Source organism: Pteropus medius, unplaced genomic scaffold, assembly GCF_902729225.1.
Source record: "Pteropus medius unplaced genomic scaffold, Ma_sr-lr_union100, whole genome shotgun sequence".
NCBI lineage: Eukaryota > Metazoa > Chordata > Mammalia > Chiroptera > Pteropodidae > Pteropus > Pteropus medius.
The window spans coordinates 29,130,058-29,145,683 of record NW_024349519.1 but is presented as its reverse complement, the minus strand read 5'-3'; the positions used below and the strand labels follow the sequence as shown (position 1 = coordinate 29,145,683).

The following is a 15,626-nucleotide window of genomic DNA, read 5'->3' as shown; positions in this document are numbered from 1 at the left end:
AGCACAGATGCCTTTCAGGGTAGTGAAAATACTCTGTATGATACCATAATGATGAATACATGTCACCATCCATTTGTCCAAACCCATAGAATGTACAACACACAGAGTGAACCATCAACTATGAACCCCAGGTAATGATATGTCAATGTAAGTTCATCAGTTTTAACAAAGGCACTACTCCAGTGGGAATGTTGATAGTGGGGGAGGCTGTTCGAGGGTTGGGGCAGGGAGTATACAGAAACTCTCTGTACCTTCCACTCAATTTTTCTGTGAACCTAAAATTGGTCTAAAAGTCTTTTAAGGGCAGGGGGGCATACAGCTTTTAAAAACTCCCAAATATCCCTCCTGTAGGGGTAGGGGTTCTGTTTCATTCCCCTAGGAGAGGGCCTGGCACCAGCAGGTAATCAGTAAATGCTTAGTAGAGCTCATCTTCCCCAGGGGGTATTTGGCTGAGGCTGGCCAGGAAGACTCGAGGACCCAAGATCCTCAACCCACCACCCCTCACACTAGCATCCAGGTTTTCCATCAAGCAGCACTATGAGCTGAGGGGACCCAACAGAACTCCTCCACCCCGAAGGAAAAGGCACCAGATGAGTGCAACTGCCCATTTTATTAGCCAGCAGCTGCCTGCAGGACTCCCCAGGGCCCACCCTCAAAGATGGAGATCAAAATGAACGTATTACCTCCTCCCCTGCCCATGACCCTGGGGCGGGTGGGGAAGAGGAGATACCAGGGGCTGTGGGGAGGTGGGGGTGGCCTCACAGAGGCATCATAAATAAAAGGGGGTCACTAGCCAGAGATGTTAACGGGCTTGGAAGCGGGGGCTCAGGGAAGGTGGCCTGTCCAGGGTGGCCCATGTCATGTGGTCTCCTGTGCCTGCAGGGATCCCTGTTCAGCATCCAGGCGGCACAAGGGGCTGTCATACACCATCTGCAGATTCACCTTGTGGCCCACCAGCTCCCGGATATTGTTGATGCCGTATTTGATCATTGTGGGGCTTGAGAGAGAAGAGATACAGTTTAACACTACGTCAGGTCCTACTCTAATCAGAATCTCTCTAAAGGCTCCTACCTTCCTTAGAGTATAAGTCCAAGCCCTCCCAGAGGCCACAAGGCACTGTATGATCTGCTCTATCACTTCCCCACCCTCATCTCCTCCCTCTCACACCCCTCACTCACCCCTCCTTCCAGCCACAATGGCCTCCTCACTGTTCTCCAAACACAGTAGGCACACTCCAGCCTCAGGGCCTTTGCACTAGCAGTTCCCTCTGCCTGGAATGCTCTTCTCCAGGTCTCTTCCTGGCTTACCCCTTCATCCAGCTCCAGTCTTTGCTCAGATGCTGAGGTCCTTCCTGACAACTTCCTCTCCTTAGCTCTCCTTACTGTGTTTTCTCTATAGTAGTTACTGCTCTCAGACACGCTCTAGGCACTATTTGTTGAATTTACTTATCGTTCTTACCAATTCACTAGGACCCGAGCTTCACGGAGGCAGGGATGTGTGCTGTTTATTCACAGCATAAGACAGAGCACACACTAGGTGCTCACTAAAGTCTGTCAGTGAATGAATGAATGGATGGTGCTGAAGGTCTGTTGACTGGCAAGTTGCCTGAGCAAGGTGACCAGACATCCTAAGTGGTTTGGGCACTCACCGCTCCAGGGAGAGGCCCCAGGCTATAACTGACACGTTCTCAGGGAGTCCCATGGGCAGCAGCATCTCAGGGCGGAAGAGCCCAGAGTTCCCGACCTCTACCCACTTCTTCAAGCCTGTGGGGGCAGAAGAATGGGATAGCTTGTGTAAGTGATATCGGGCTCAGCAGTGAGCTCGGGAGGTGGGGTGTGGGCTTCGCAGTGAGGGGACCCAGGCTGAGAGAGGACAGCCTGATATCTCCTTCCTTGCCCCAGTAACGGGTCCCATCCTGACCTTGGTGGTAGCTGAACACCTCCATGCTGGGCTCGGTGTAGGGGTTGTAGGCTGGCTTGAAGCGTAACTGGGTGATACCTGGGTGGAGGACAAGGCTGGTGACCCAGGCATCCTGCTGAGGCCCCACCAACACTGCCTGCCCTGACCTGCATGCTCACCCAGCTTGGTGAAGAACTCCCGCAAGACGCCCATGAGGTGGCCCAGGGTGAGGCCATGGTCAGCCACAACACCCTCGATTTGGTGGAACTCGGCTAAGTGTGTGGCATCCAGGGTCTCATTCCGAAACACTCGGTCAATGGAGAAATATTTGGCTGGCGTGAAGGGCTTCTGCAGGTGATAGGCAGGCAAGGCCAGGGCATGGGTCAGAAGGTCAGTATGCCAGCCCCTTCCTGTCCCCTGCACTGCCCAGGCCCAGCCACACCTTTTGAGCCAGGCGGTAGAGGGCACGGGCGCTGGCCGCCGTGGTATGTGTGCGAAGTATATTTTTCCGGGCCTCATCCAGCTTCCAATTGTACTTGTACCTTCAGGAGAAAATCCAGAAGTCTGTGCTGATGCCCTCGGGGTCCCAACCTCCTTCCCGACACCTCAGGGTGGTCCTGCCTCACCCCTGCGAGCCATAGCCACCCTGGGAGTGGGTCCGTTTGACTCGATGGACGTAGTCCATGGGGAGCTGCAGGGCCTCGGCGGGATCTGATCAGGACAGAGCATCATCTGGTCAGTCAAGGAGCATTTCTCAAACAGCTACTACAGAGCAAACAGACAGTGACAGGTGCAGCTCCTACCCTCCCCGCCATTGCAGCCACAGGGCACCTGGTAAACACTTGAGTCAGTCACATTCCTCTCTGCCTAGAACTGTCCATAGCTCTCATATCGCTGGGAGAAAAAGCCAAAGTCCCCTCAGTGACATCCAGTCACCTCCCTACCCTTGCCTCTCCCACTCCTAACTCATCACTCCTTCCAGTCACGGGCCTCTCAGCTGATGTGAGCACACCACGCATGTCCTAGGCTCAGGAACTTTGCACTGGCCATTCCCTTTCCCAAACCTGGCCCCCTCCCCCACCTCCTTTGGTCTTTGCTTAAGCCGACTATTTTAAATTGACGGCCCCTCTTCCCAATGCCAGTTTCCCCCACTGCATTTACTGCCATCTTACGTTACTGCTCTTACAGCTTACTCAGGATTTAATACACGTCTCCCCCACCAGGTCTCACCAGGGCAAGGACTTCTGTCTTGTTCATGGCTGTCACCCAGGTGTTTAAGAGACCTCAGCAAACAGGAGGGGCTCAGGGACCATTTGTTGTGCGAATATGTAAATTCTTAAGATTCCCTTCCAGAGATGCAATTTTGGTGCCCCGAAAAGCCTGACATCAAATCCAGGCTCCAGCACTTCCAAGCTGTGTGATCCTGGACAAGTGTTCCCTCCCTGAGTCTCAGTTTCCTCGTTTGTAAAGGGGCCAACAGTGCTACTTCTTATAGTTAAACAGGAAGATTAGAACAGTGATTAGGGCGTAGTGAGTGCTTACTAATTCTGGGTGCAACGACAATGGCAATGCTGCTGTTGCTCTTGGCCAGGTAATAAGCACCTAACGGCCTCACCTGCCCTCCTCCTGGTGGGGGAGACAACCACCATTGTGGAGTCATTCAATTTCAGACAGTACCAAGGACTGTGAAAGAAAAGAATAAACAGGAACCAAGGTTGAAGACTAAGGGTGAGCTGCTTTAGATTTCAGGGGGACAAAGGTATGTCAGGGTGGCCCCTCTGAGGTGACACATGAATGGACATTTGATGTCAGAGCTTGCCATGAAGATCTGAGAGAATATAGTTCTCAGCAAAAGGCATAACATAGGCAAAGGCCCTGAGGTGGGCAGGAGGGCAGGTGGAAGGAGATCATAGAGGTTGATGTGACCAGCTCACATGACGTGACTGGTTGACGTGTTGGCCATGCTGAGGAGGATGGTGTTTATTCTGTAAAATGGTACACCTGAAAGGTTCTGTCCAGGCCGGACACTTCTGATAGCAAAGCAGGTCCCACTGACCTCTCAGGAAGAAGGTGTCATGCTGGTCGCGCGCTGGGTGCTGCTGGGGCTGGAAGAGCGCATCGAAGTTCCAGAAGGAGCTCTCGATGTAGTTGTCAGTTGGCATCTCGGTGAACCTGGTGGAAGATGTGGCTTGACTGCTCTGCCTGTGCCCAGCGACCGGCCCTGTTCCACCCCCGGCCCCATGCTCACCCCATCTCCAGGAAGATCTGCCTGAACTGCGTGCGGACCTTGAGCAAGGGGTGCAGGTGGCCACTATCAGGGAGGACGCCGTGGGCCAAGAAATTGTAGGGCTTGAAGGGCCGATCCCGCCAGGAGCCGCTGTGGATGGGGATGAAGGGTACATGGGTCTGGTAAGACTACATACCCCCACCCCACGCCCACCCAACCTTCGAGCCTGGAGATCACCCCTACCTGGAGATCATCTCTGGGCTCAGCTCCGCCTCCTGCTTGGAGATGCTGGTACTGAAGGCACTGCCTTTGCTTATCCAGTAGGTCTTCAGAGTTCTGCAGCCAGGGGAGGGGAGGGACCACTGTCACGTCCTCTAAGGGCTTCCTTTGATCTCTCATCTGATGCTGACCCCAACGCCACCCGCCAAGTCAGCCTACTTTATTTTCTTCCTGACACTTATTGTCACCCAAAATATTTTTATTTAGCCCCCACCTATGTCCTGTGTTCATTCACTTATTCATTTAACACTTATTGAGAACCTACTGTTCAAGGTACTGAGCATATAGCTAGAAATGATAACAATAAGTAAAGTTTGGGTAAATAAAATTATTCTGCATCAGGCTCTGATCTGCTGAAATTGCCCCACAATCTTATAAAAAGGGGACATCTTACAGATGAAAAAACTGAGGCCTGGAAAGATCAAGTGATTTGGCCACGGTCACAGAGTTAGTAAATGGCAGAATCGGGACTTTGATTTGATGAGGCAGCCTGCGCCCACTTTGTGTCTGTTCAAAGGTGGTGTCAGCCTAGCCTGTCCAGGTCCCAGCATTCAATCGATTTTAGACAGTGCTTGGGACTGTAAAAGTAATAAACAGGGAACAAGAGACAGAAACTAGGAATAAGCAGTTTTTGTGGAACTCAGAAGGAGAAAAGGTGACCCCTGTAAGATAATACATGAGCAGAGATTGGACGCCGGGCCCTGCTTTGAAGATCAGCAGGAAGATCATTCTTGGCAGAAGGCACAGTATGTGCCAAGGCCCTGAGATGGCATGAGCCAGGCCTGTGTGCCTGACAACCAGTGTGAAGCGGGGCTAGGAGGAGACTGACAGCACTAGGGCCCAATGAGAGCAGAGTGGTTCTCCCTTCCCTCTCCCTACACTAGGGCCACGCGAGTGACATCGGTCTGAGCCTCAAGGCGGTAGCCACTCACACTTCAGTCAACAGTTTCCTCTTCTTAAGCTCACTCCTTTCCTTCTCACCCAGCTTCTCGGCCTGTCCACCCCGGACCAGCTGGAGTCGCCGCTGCACCTCATCCTCCACACTGTCCACCTGCAGTGATGATGGGCATGAGGGGCCATGAGGGCCAGGAGCCCACCAATCCACTCACCTGCCTGCCCACAGGGACTCACCACTCGGAACACCCGGGGCCCGTCGACAGTGCTCTTGTCCACGCGGATCCACTTGTTGGACATGGCCTTGCTAAAGCCCACCTTGCCACTGGGCAGTCTCTGAGGAAGCAAGTCTGCAGTGAGGAGGACATGAGGGCTGCCTTCATCCCATCGCCTCCCCAGGTCCTGACCCCCACCCAACCCCTACCATGAGCTCGCTCTGGGCCAGGCCCTCCGGGGGAACACTGTGAAACACCCGGGCCTCGTGGCTGCCCTCCCGGTCAATCTCCTTGCCCTCGGCAGTAAGCTCCCAGCGCTTGGTGGAGCGCAGTTCAGCTTCGATGATCTGCAGAGAAAAGGGGACACAGGTGGCAAGGACAGGGTTCAGAGTCAGGCAAGCCCTTGCCGTGGCACTGCGGCGGAGGTCAAAGCACAGGCCCTGAAGCTGGTTTCATATCCTGGCTGTACCATTTCTCAGAGTGATGTCCTCTTGCTGAGCCTTAGCTTCTCTTTTGTGACACAGGGATAATAATAAATATGGTTCATAACTCCCAGGGTGAAGTAAAGTACTAGAGGTGTTACCTGTCGGAAAACAAATTCTTGCTAACACTTTTGTACCTGGGAAAGATTTTTTGAACTTGAGGAAGACTTTTAAGGTCTCAAGTGAATCAACTGTCTCCACGTTTATGCGTTTGTATCTCAGTGCCCAAAGTGTCAGAGGAGGGCCCAGGGGGTCCACATTACACGTGGAAACCTGAGGCTCCAGGATGAGGATGGGTTCAGGTCACAGACAGGGGCAAGGCTGGGTGGGGCCCACAGGTCCTAGTTCCCCATTCAATCTAATTCCCAGCTCTGCTCTTCATTTGCCCTGTGAAATTGAGAAAGGTGCTTAACCTCCCTGAACAAGTTTTCTTATCTACAAGAGTAGGGTGTGGTGGGCTCTATCTCAGAGGATTGTTTTGAGAAGTAATTTCATTCATACACAGAAAGGATGTAGGATGCTTAGCACGCAGCAAAGGCTGCATACATTCTATTACTACTATCATTGTTGTCATTATTACAATCATTGTCATTGGACTGAACCATATGAAGTCGCCATTATTTAATTCTCTGTGAACTACACAAATGTCAATTTCACATCAATCAAGATACTGTCACCCCACACACCACAGCTTCAATCCCTTTTCCCCACACTGATGACCTTGGTCTCTGCAGCCTGAGTACCTAATTTCTTTTGTTGCTGTGTTCTATGAACACCTAATTTCAAATCCAGGTTTGCCTGTCCCTTCCAGTGACACTGCAGAGTGGTCACATCTGCAAAATGGGGATAATAACACTGCCACCATCCTAGGATTATGGCAAGGATTAGATGACAAAGCTGAGACCAGAGAGGGGCATAGAACATGAGTTTGATGAATGATCGGCCTCGATCTGTTTTCTGAGATCCAGATTCTAGGTGGCCCACGGGCCCCTCAGTATCCTCCTCCTGTGGCTCTATCATCTTCACTTATCCAAGTCGGAAGGTTGGGCTTCATCTGTGCTTCCCTTACCTTGCCATGAATCTCATTTCATTCCCTCTCCTGAATCACCTCTCTATTCCAGCGGCCTCCCTACAGCCAGATACCATGCCCTCTAGTCTGGGGATGTGCCAGCCTCTGCCCTTGTCCTGTTGCATCCAATCCTCCCTTTGCCAGTGCTTCCCAAGAGTGATGTAAGCAGCACACACCTCTGACTAGCTCCAGCTCCTGCCACGGCTCCGCAGTACCCCTGTGAGAAACCTCTAAGGCCTTGTGAAGGCTGGCTCTGTAGTCTCTCTCATCACCTGTCCCCCACCACCAAACTGATCCCTGAAGTGTCATGGCTTTCCTCCTCAATGCAAAGACCTGACTTAGCTGCCACCTGATCTCCAAGGCTGGGTCAGCTGTCACCTCTGGGTTCCCTGTGCCTCCATCACTCTGCTCACTCGAATATCTCTCCTACGAGATCGCAATCTCCGTGAGAGCAGCAACCTTGTCTTCCTTGTCCACCACTGTAATCCCCCCAACGTTGACCGTTTCCTGCGTGAGGAATGTCTGTGAGCCCAGGCCCTCACTGGTTCCTGACTTCCTGCCTGCGCACTCGGAGCTGAATATATACAATTACCCCTAACCGGGCCTGAGGGAGTCTGGTCTGGAGGGAGGGCCCTCCTGCCAAGGGAACTGCAGGTGCCAAAGCCAGGTGTCCTGGCATCACAGGCGACTCACCTCGCCCAGTGCCTGCAGGCTCTTCACCGCGCCCACCACAGCCTGGTGCTCCAAGCCCAGTTCGGCCGCCAGCTCCGCGCTGTCCAGGCCGCCATCGGCCGCCTCCAGCCGTCGCAATAGCACCTCCGCCACCGGACCGTCCGCCATGATTACTACCAGCACGCTCCGCGTGTCCCGGCCAGGGCCGGAATCACCGGAATCACCGGAACCGGAACCGGCGCAGAAGCGTGTTCCGCCATCTCGAATGTGGCGGACTGTGTTTCAGAGCTCAGGGCGTCGCCATCTTGAGTGTGTCAATTGAACATCAAAGGGTGGGAGGTATTCAGTCCTTGTCTCCGCATTAGTTGGACTACTGGTGTCTGTTTGACCAGAGAGGTCAAATTGATGACCTCAAGGGCAGACAGAATCAGAGCGTTAAGTTTCATTCAGTCCCACCTGCAGCGGGCTGTGTGACGTTGGGCTTTCACCGTCTTTGGGCTTTTGGAGACCTTAATCCTTCTGGGATTCTCTCTTACCCCGTGGAAGGGCTGTGGGTGGTGGGCTCCAGAGATAGTCATTCTGCTGGTGTCAACTACTTTTAAATTTTCAAAGGGGCACTGGGTAGGGACCATCCCCATTTATAGAGGGGAGAGGGCCTCACCTATTAATACAGTCCAAGTAGCAGTTAATCTGTATGGATATCCACCTGTGTGCCCAGCCCTCTGTTAAGTGCTTCAGGAGTGTTACTTCATTTTCCCCAGAACTTTATGATGTAATCTCCATTTCACAGATGTGAAAACTGAGGCTCAGAGGGTGATATGATTTGCTCATGGTTCTACAAGAAGCTTGTGGAAATGGAATCAGAAATTGTAAATACCCAAGATCCCACCGGACCACCCACTCCATGCTCTGAGAAGGTCAATGTCAGGTCACTAATGCATGATTTAAATCAACGTTGGCCTATAGATATATAATATGAGACACAAATGTAACTCTGAATTTCTTAGTACCAATATCAAAAACAAAATGGGTAAAATTAATTTGAAAAACTTAGTAAACCTGACATGTCAATTTATCAAACAATATGAAATTACTAATGAAATATTTTACATTCTTTTTTCATATTAAGTCTTGAAAATCTGATGTGTATTTTACACTTACAGCACACTTTGGTGCAGACCAGCCACATTAAAAATGGTCAGTAGTAGCATGTGGCCAGTGGAGACTATATTAGACAGCACGAATGCATTCTAATCCCTGATCTGCCATTTATGTCACTCAGCCAAATCTCTTAATCTTTCTGTGCTTTGTTTCCTCACCTGGATGGAGAACCCAGGGATTGGTGTCAGGCATTATTCTAAGCAGTATACATTTACTACTCATTTAACCATCGCAATTGTTATTTAAGCCTAGAAAATGGAGTTACAAATATCCCCCAATCCTGATCCTATGGTGAAGTCCTCATTTAAAATATTCAGAATGCATTCCTCAAAATCTCTTCTTTCCTTCAAAGCACTTTCCCCATTTTTTTTGATTTCCTCAAGAATCTTTCCATCATAGATCAAGTAGATTTTAAGCCTGTGCTGCAGGTGACACTGGGGGATGGTGAAGTGAACAAGTCAAGCACAGTGCCTACTCTCAGGCAGAAAGCACCAAACCCCTGTGTCCATGACACTTGGTGAAAGGGAGGGAATGCAGGAGGATCAGTAGCATGCCTGGAGTGATCACTCCAGACATGGGGCTCTTCCTAAGGGGAACCAGGTTGGGCCATATCCGATACCACCTGGGGAGAGGGGCAGAATCCCAACTTCTCCAAGACTTCTCACACCTCCCTTTTCTGAGTTCCCACCACTAGTGGGGAAGCAACTCCTCCCTATCTTTTTGCCAAGACTCCCCACCTCCCCCACTTCTGCAGTCCACTCCCACATTTCCATGTCCAAGGCTTGTTTGCTCAGAGTTTGGGAAAGCCCCATCCTTCTTTCCTCTTTCCTGCAGACTGGAGGCCGGGAACTGGTGTCGCACACTCAGTCACGTGGCTCTGGCTTCAGAAGACGCTAGACTCAGGGGTCCTGACCCTCTCCTTTAGACCTTATCTTCCCCACCACCTGTCTTTTTTTTCCCCTCCCTAACGGAACCCCCTGCCCTTTGTCTTTAGCCGTTTAATTGCAAAAGTCAGGCCGTTTGTGGGAGACCACAGGGCACAGACCCCTTTCATTTACTGGCTGGGGGTGGGGGGCGGGGTGGGGTAAAGGAGAAGCAGCAACTAAGGAACAACCCGACCCGCCCTGGGAGTCACAGCTTACATTTCACATCTTCGAGCCTTCTGGGCTTCCTTTCCTCTGTCCCGGGACATCCTTAAAAACTTTGAAAGCATTTCTGCTGGGCAGCAGCTGCCCTGGGTCTCTTCTCCTGGCCTCTCAGGAGCTCCTGTGACTTCAGAGAGGCTAATCCTCTAGGTTGTCAGGTACTAGGGGCCGCACCGAAGAGAAAGCTGGCACTCTCTCCTCTCCCCACCCGCCGGCATGGCCAGAGACGCTGGGGTGAGGAAGCCCATGGCCCCAGGTAGGCCCTGGTGACTTCTGCCTTATCCTAGGGGGTTTGGGGTGGAGGGGAAAGACAGAGACAGACAGCGCGTCGTAGTGAGAGATCCACAAATGCAGGGTAGAAAAAGGCTGGTTAAACCTTGCCCACCCCTTCCCGCAGAGGGGATGGGAGCTGGTGAGGTTGGAGCCAGGTCCCAGTAATGTGCGGTGACACCTGCGCTCGCGCTGGTTCTTTAAACGCCCAAATCCGGAGATACGCGCGCGGGCGAGGGCGGGGTTGGGCCCCGGCCTGGTCACATGACTTGGTCTGAAGGGCTCGAGGCCCCTACCCCACCGGTGGGCGTCCCCCACAACGCGTGGTCGACCTTCATTGGCTAGCGGTGCGGCCAATAGAAATCGGCCATCTGGGAACCTAGCGTTCCGAGGCACAGCCTAACCTGCTAAGCTGACAAGAGTCCAATGGAAAGGCAAGGCCGTAGCCATTAACCAATGAAAAGCCGCGAGGGGTGGGCCAAGAGGCAGGGCCGGGTTGGTTTGAGGGGGCGGTAGGGTATAAAATCGAGCGGCCAGGGACAGCGTCCGTCCCTGCTGCAGAGCTGCTGTCTGAGGATCTTCTTAAAGGGCCCGCGCGCCGCCGCCCCCTCGGCCCGCCATGCTGCTACCCGTACCGCTGCTGCTCGGCCTTCTTGGCCTGGCTGCCGCCGAACCCGTCGTCTACTTCAAGGAACAGTTTCTGGACGGAGGTAACGGCCCCTCGAGCCCCCTCCCGCCCCCCCGACGTTGCGACCGGCTTCCTAGCTCCTATCTGCGTTGTCGCTTGTAATTGGTGCTCTGAGGGCCAACACGGTGGTCTCTGAGGACTAGAGCCGTAGGCGATCTCTCTCTTCGCGTCTCTGGGGAACATGGAGGGCGCAGCGGCCTCCCGCGGCGGAAGTTAGGGTTCGCCTGCGGATCTTTTAAGCACTAGAGGTGTCAAACTAGAGGTTGGGGTGGGGGCACCCAAGGGGGAGATCTCCTTCCTTGTCTGCAGTTCCTGGAGATGTTTGGTGGTGCTGCTGGTTGGAATTACCATAGCCGCGTTGACCTTCTCCTCTGATCCTCTAGATGGGTGGACTAACCGCTGGATTGAATCCAAACACAAGTCGGATTTTGGAAAATTTGTTCTCAGTGCCGGCAAGTTCTACGGTGACTTGGACAAAGATAAAGGTAAGAGCCTGGGATGGGTGATCAGGTCCAGGAGGACTTCCTGGAGGAAGCCCTAGTCACCGCACAGCCTGGGCATTCCCAGGAGCAGGGCAGGCGGAAGCTGGAGGAGTTGTCTGTATGTTTGATCCTTAGGGTCCCTGGGGGTTTAGGGCCAGCTGTGACCTCACTACCATCCCCTGCTAGGGCTGCAGACAAGCCAGGATGCCCGCTTCTACGCCCTGTCGGCCAGATTCGAGCCGTTCAGCAACAAGGACCAGACGTTGGTGGTGCAGTTCACGGTGAAACACGAGCAGAACATTGACTGTGGGGGTGGATACGTGAAGCTATTTCCAGATGGTTTGGACCAGACGGATATGCACGGAGACTCCGAGTACAACATCATGTTTGGTGAGGGGCTCCACCCTGGTGCTGACTTTCAATTAGAGGCAGGCTGAGGACCACTCGGGTTCCTTAATATCCATGAAAAGTGATATTGAGAGCATAGGAAACACATAATCAGGGTTTCCTTTGAAGGGAAAGAGCAACGTGCTGATCAATAGCAATTTATTGGATTGTTATTGTTGGTTTGAGGCTGTTAATTTGTGTGGTTTTATTATGTTATTTTCAATTTTACAAGTGAGGATACTGAGTTTAGACTATGGATTTTATCTTAAGGCTCCATTCACTGCCTCCTAGAGATAAGATCTGAATCCTGTCTTTTAAGTCTTTACAGATCTGAGTTTAGGAATCAGGTTTTCCTTTTATAAAGAGTGGTGGGGGGTCTGGCATTGGTGGACAGGCAGCCTCTGGATCTGCTTCTCACCTAGGCCCTGACATCTGTGGCCCTGGCACCAAGAAGGTTCACGTTATCTTCAACTACAAGGGCAAGAACGTGCTGATCAATAAGGACATTCGTTGCAAGGTGTGCCTGGGGTGGTGACAAATGGCTGCCTGGGGAGGCTCAGAGGCCATCCTGGTGGGTGGGGCCACTCACCTTCTTCCCTCTTCAGGATGATGAATTCACACACCTGTACACACTGATCGTGCGGCCCGATAACACCTATGAGGTGAAGATTGATAACAGTCAAGTAGAATCAGGCTCTTTGGAGGACGACTGGGACTTTCTGCCACCCAAGAAGATAAAAGATCCTGATGCTTCAAAGCCCGAAGACTGGGATGAACGAGCCAAGATTGATGACCCCACAGACTCCAAACCTGAGGTTGGTACTTGCGCAGGGACTCTCCACCATGGAAAGGTGGTGGACAGCTGAGCTGCCTCTGATCTTCTGGTATATCCTCAGGACTGGGACAAGCCTGAGCACATCCCTGACCCCGATGCTAAGAAGCCCGAGGACTGGGATGAAGAGATGGATGGAGAGTGGGAACCACCAGTGATTCAGAACCCAGAATACAAGGTGGGTCTGGGGTTTCTAGCAGGGCAGATATGCACAGTGGAGCGCATGCTGACCTCCGCTCACCTCTAGTTCCCTTCTCCTTTCGCAGGGTGAGTGGAAACCCCGGCAGATAGACAACCCGGATTACAAGGGCACTTGGATCCACCCAGAGGTGGACAACCCTGAGTATTCTCCTGATAGCAACATCTATGCCTATGAAAACTTTGCTGTGCTGGGCCTAGACCTCTGGCAGGTGAGACATGGAGGGAACAGGAGGATCCCTAGGGGACTTCAAGTGCTCAGAGTCACCCAGGAGGAAAGGGACAGGGGTAGGATTCAACCCTAGGTAGGTCTGACCCCCAAATGGTGCTTTTTCTGAAGAATTTTCCTGGTCTGTCTCTGGAGTTCTCACAGCACGCTCTTTGAGGTTCTATGTACTATGCTAGGCACTCTCCCAGGAACTTTTATGCGAATCAACTCATTAACCGCCCCCAACAACCTAGATGATTAGATGGCCCCATTAGAAAATTGGCTTCACTGACATACCTCTCGTGCAGTAGTCAGTAGTAGGTGCTGGGAAAATATTTGAACCAAGGAGTGAGACTCTGTTATACAAATGAAGAAACTGAGGTGCAGAAAGTCACTAGCCCAAAGTCATATAGGCAGGAAAGGGCAGAGCTTGGGTTTGAACACAGCCCGTTTTTTAACTGCAGTGTTAAGGCTGTGGCGTTGTACGGTGGTTATGAAGCCCAAGGCCAGGGCCATGGGATGTCCCCTCTGACCACCCCCATCCACTCCCATCATCAGGTCAAGTCTGGTACCATCTTCGACAACTTCCTCATCACCAACGACGAGGCGTATGCTGAGGAGTTTGGCAATGAGACGTGGGGTGTCACAAAGGTAGGGCCAGGGTCCAGTCTTCCCAGTCCTGGACTGGGGCGGGTAGGGCTGCTGGGTGGAAGCCAGACCCTGAGTGTGTGCTCTGTGTGCAGGCGGCAGAAAAGCAAATGAAGGACAAGCAGGATGAAGAGCAGAGGCTGAAGGAGGAGGAGGAGGACAAGAAGCGTAAGGAGGAGGAAGAGGCAGACAAGGACGATGACGAGGATAAGGATGAAGATGAAGAGGACGAGGACGATAAGGAAGAGGAAGAGGAGGAAGATGCTGCCGCTGGCCAGGCCAAGGATGAGCTGTAGGGGCCACACCGAGCCTTCCAGGGCTGGACTGAGGCCTGAGCGCTCCTGCTGAAGAGCCAGCCGCGCCAAATAATGTCTCTATGAGACTGGAGAACTTTCCTTTTTTTCAAGCGGGTTCACATTTGGGGTGGATTTTTTTTGTTCCCCGCTTTTTTTTTTTTAACTGATGTTTTGACTGATTTCTCTCCTTCAGCCTTCACCCTTGGCCCTCATCTTTCTTGACATCTTTGTCTTTCTCTGTTCCCTTTTCTTCTCAGATCTTTTAGTTCCCCTACAACCTGGGGGGAATAGGGGCTATCGAGAAAGCCCCAGGCCCAAGATTCCATCTACTCTCCTTGCTGGATCCCAAATTGGGGGGGGGGGCAGGAGAAGAGGTGGTGCCCAGCCTCCCAGCACTGAAGAAGAATGAGGCCCGAGCTCTGTTCACCCACCCCAACCCTCACCCCCTCCCTTTCTCCCCTGCCTCCAAGACTGCGCCGCTTCTGGGTGGGGCAGTGGGTTCCAGCTCAGCTCACACTGAGAATGTAAGAACTACAAACAAAATTTCTATTAAATTAAGTTTTGTGTCTTCTTCTCATGTCTTCTTCTGGGGGAGGGTAGACATTAGGGAACCAAAGGTGGCCTTTTCTTAGGGGATGTCTCTTGAGTAAGGCTTTTTTAAAGTGTTGGTCAAATGTCCCATAATGTTAGAGGCCTTTACCCCCACAAAGCAGTCAAAGAGAAAGTAAATGCATTAACAAATACTCTCATGTATTACTGAGTCCTTGCACTAGACTGGTGAGTTTGGGTTCTACTACCAATTCAGTTTGATGGGAAGACAAGTCCAGAACTTATGAGAGGTGGGTCAGGGATTTAAACCCATACCTTAAGACACCATTCATACTGTATTTTACATGGAACATATGTATCTCTATACCTATAATGGAGCAAGACTACATAGAGCCAATAGCACAATTTAAAAATTTTAATAACAGCCAGTGGTAAAAGCTATTAATTCCTGGCCTAATTAAGGAAATAAGATATATAACTTACCAATGGTCTAAGTGGCTAAGTTGGAATTTAAATTTCTTGAAGGGGGAGGTAACCCCAAAGGAGGGTGCAAAGGTTGAGTTGGTGCAGACATGGTGGCAGAGGTGGTTTTGGGCTCTTGAACGGGCTAGGTCTGCTCTTTTGGGGTCCACAACACTGCCACTGAAGTCAAATAGGTGATCTGCAGCTGATGACCTTATTGTAGGAGAAAGACAAGTGGACTGGTCTATCCTGGTGAAAACTAGGATCAGGGCATGCAGTGAAGGCAGAAGCAGCAGGACCTTGTTACAGCTGGGCATTGCCTGAGTTGTCAAGTGACTGGTGCCAGGCCTAGGTGAGTGCTTGGATGGGAATGGTGAGAAGAGTAGGTTTGGTGGGAGATAATGGTCAGTTCAGGATCCTGGGCGGGGTAGGGGTCTCCACCCAATAGCTGGGAGATAAGCCCAGCCTAACCTCCATCTAGTCCCCTCAAACACCCTCTTCAGCTTTGGCCAGCAACCCCCAAGTCTTTGTTCTTTGGATGTCGCCTGTGGCCCAGCCCCACC

The 15,626-nt window shown here is 51.9% G+C and overlaps 2 protein-coding genes across 2 annotated transcripts; one reads left to right on the top strand and one right to left on the bottom strand.

Annotated features, from left to right (window-relative positions):
* Positions 1–591: 591 nt before the first annotated feature.
* Positions 592–8,721, bottom strand: FARSA (phenylalanyl-tRNA synthetase subunit alpha). Its single transcript, XM_039882792.1, has 13 exons — positions 7,759–8,721; positions 5,724–5,861; positions 5,537–5,635; positions 5,338–5,456; positions 4,370–4,462; positions 4,148–4,276; positions 3,956–4,071; positions 2,526–2,610; positions 2,342–2,441; positions 2,079–2,247; positions 1,921–1,998; positions 1,649–1,763; positions 592–997 (listed from the first exon to the last, which is right to left on the bottom strand). Exons 1-13 carry the CDS (start codon positions 7,903–7,905, stop codon positions 859–861), a joined length of 1,527 nt encoding a protein of 508 aa, XP_039738726.1. The 5' UTR covers positions 7,906–8,721; the 3' UTR covers positions 592–858.
* Positions 8,722–10,846: 2,125 nt separating this feature from the next.
* On the top strand, positions 10,847–14,610 carry CALR (calreticulin). The gene is made up of 9 exons (XM_039882797.1): positions 10,847–11,023; positions 11,385–11,486; positions 11,670–11,873; positions 12,293–12,387; positions 12,476–12,685; positions 12,767–12,880; positions 12,969–13,112; positions 13,667–13,759; positions 13,852–14,610. Exons 1-9 carry the CDS (start codon positions 10,933–10,935, stop codon positions 14,050–14,052), a joined length of 1,254 nt encoding a protein of 417 aa, XP_039738731.1. The 5' UTR covers positions 10,847–10,932; the 3' UTR covers positions 14,053–14,610.
* The last annotated feature ends 1,016 nt before the right edge of the window (positions 14,611–15,626 follow it).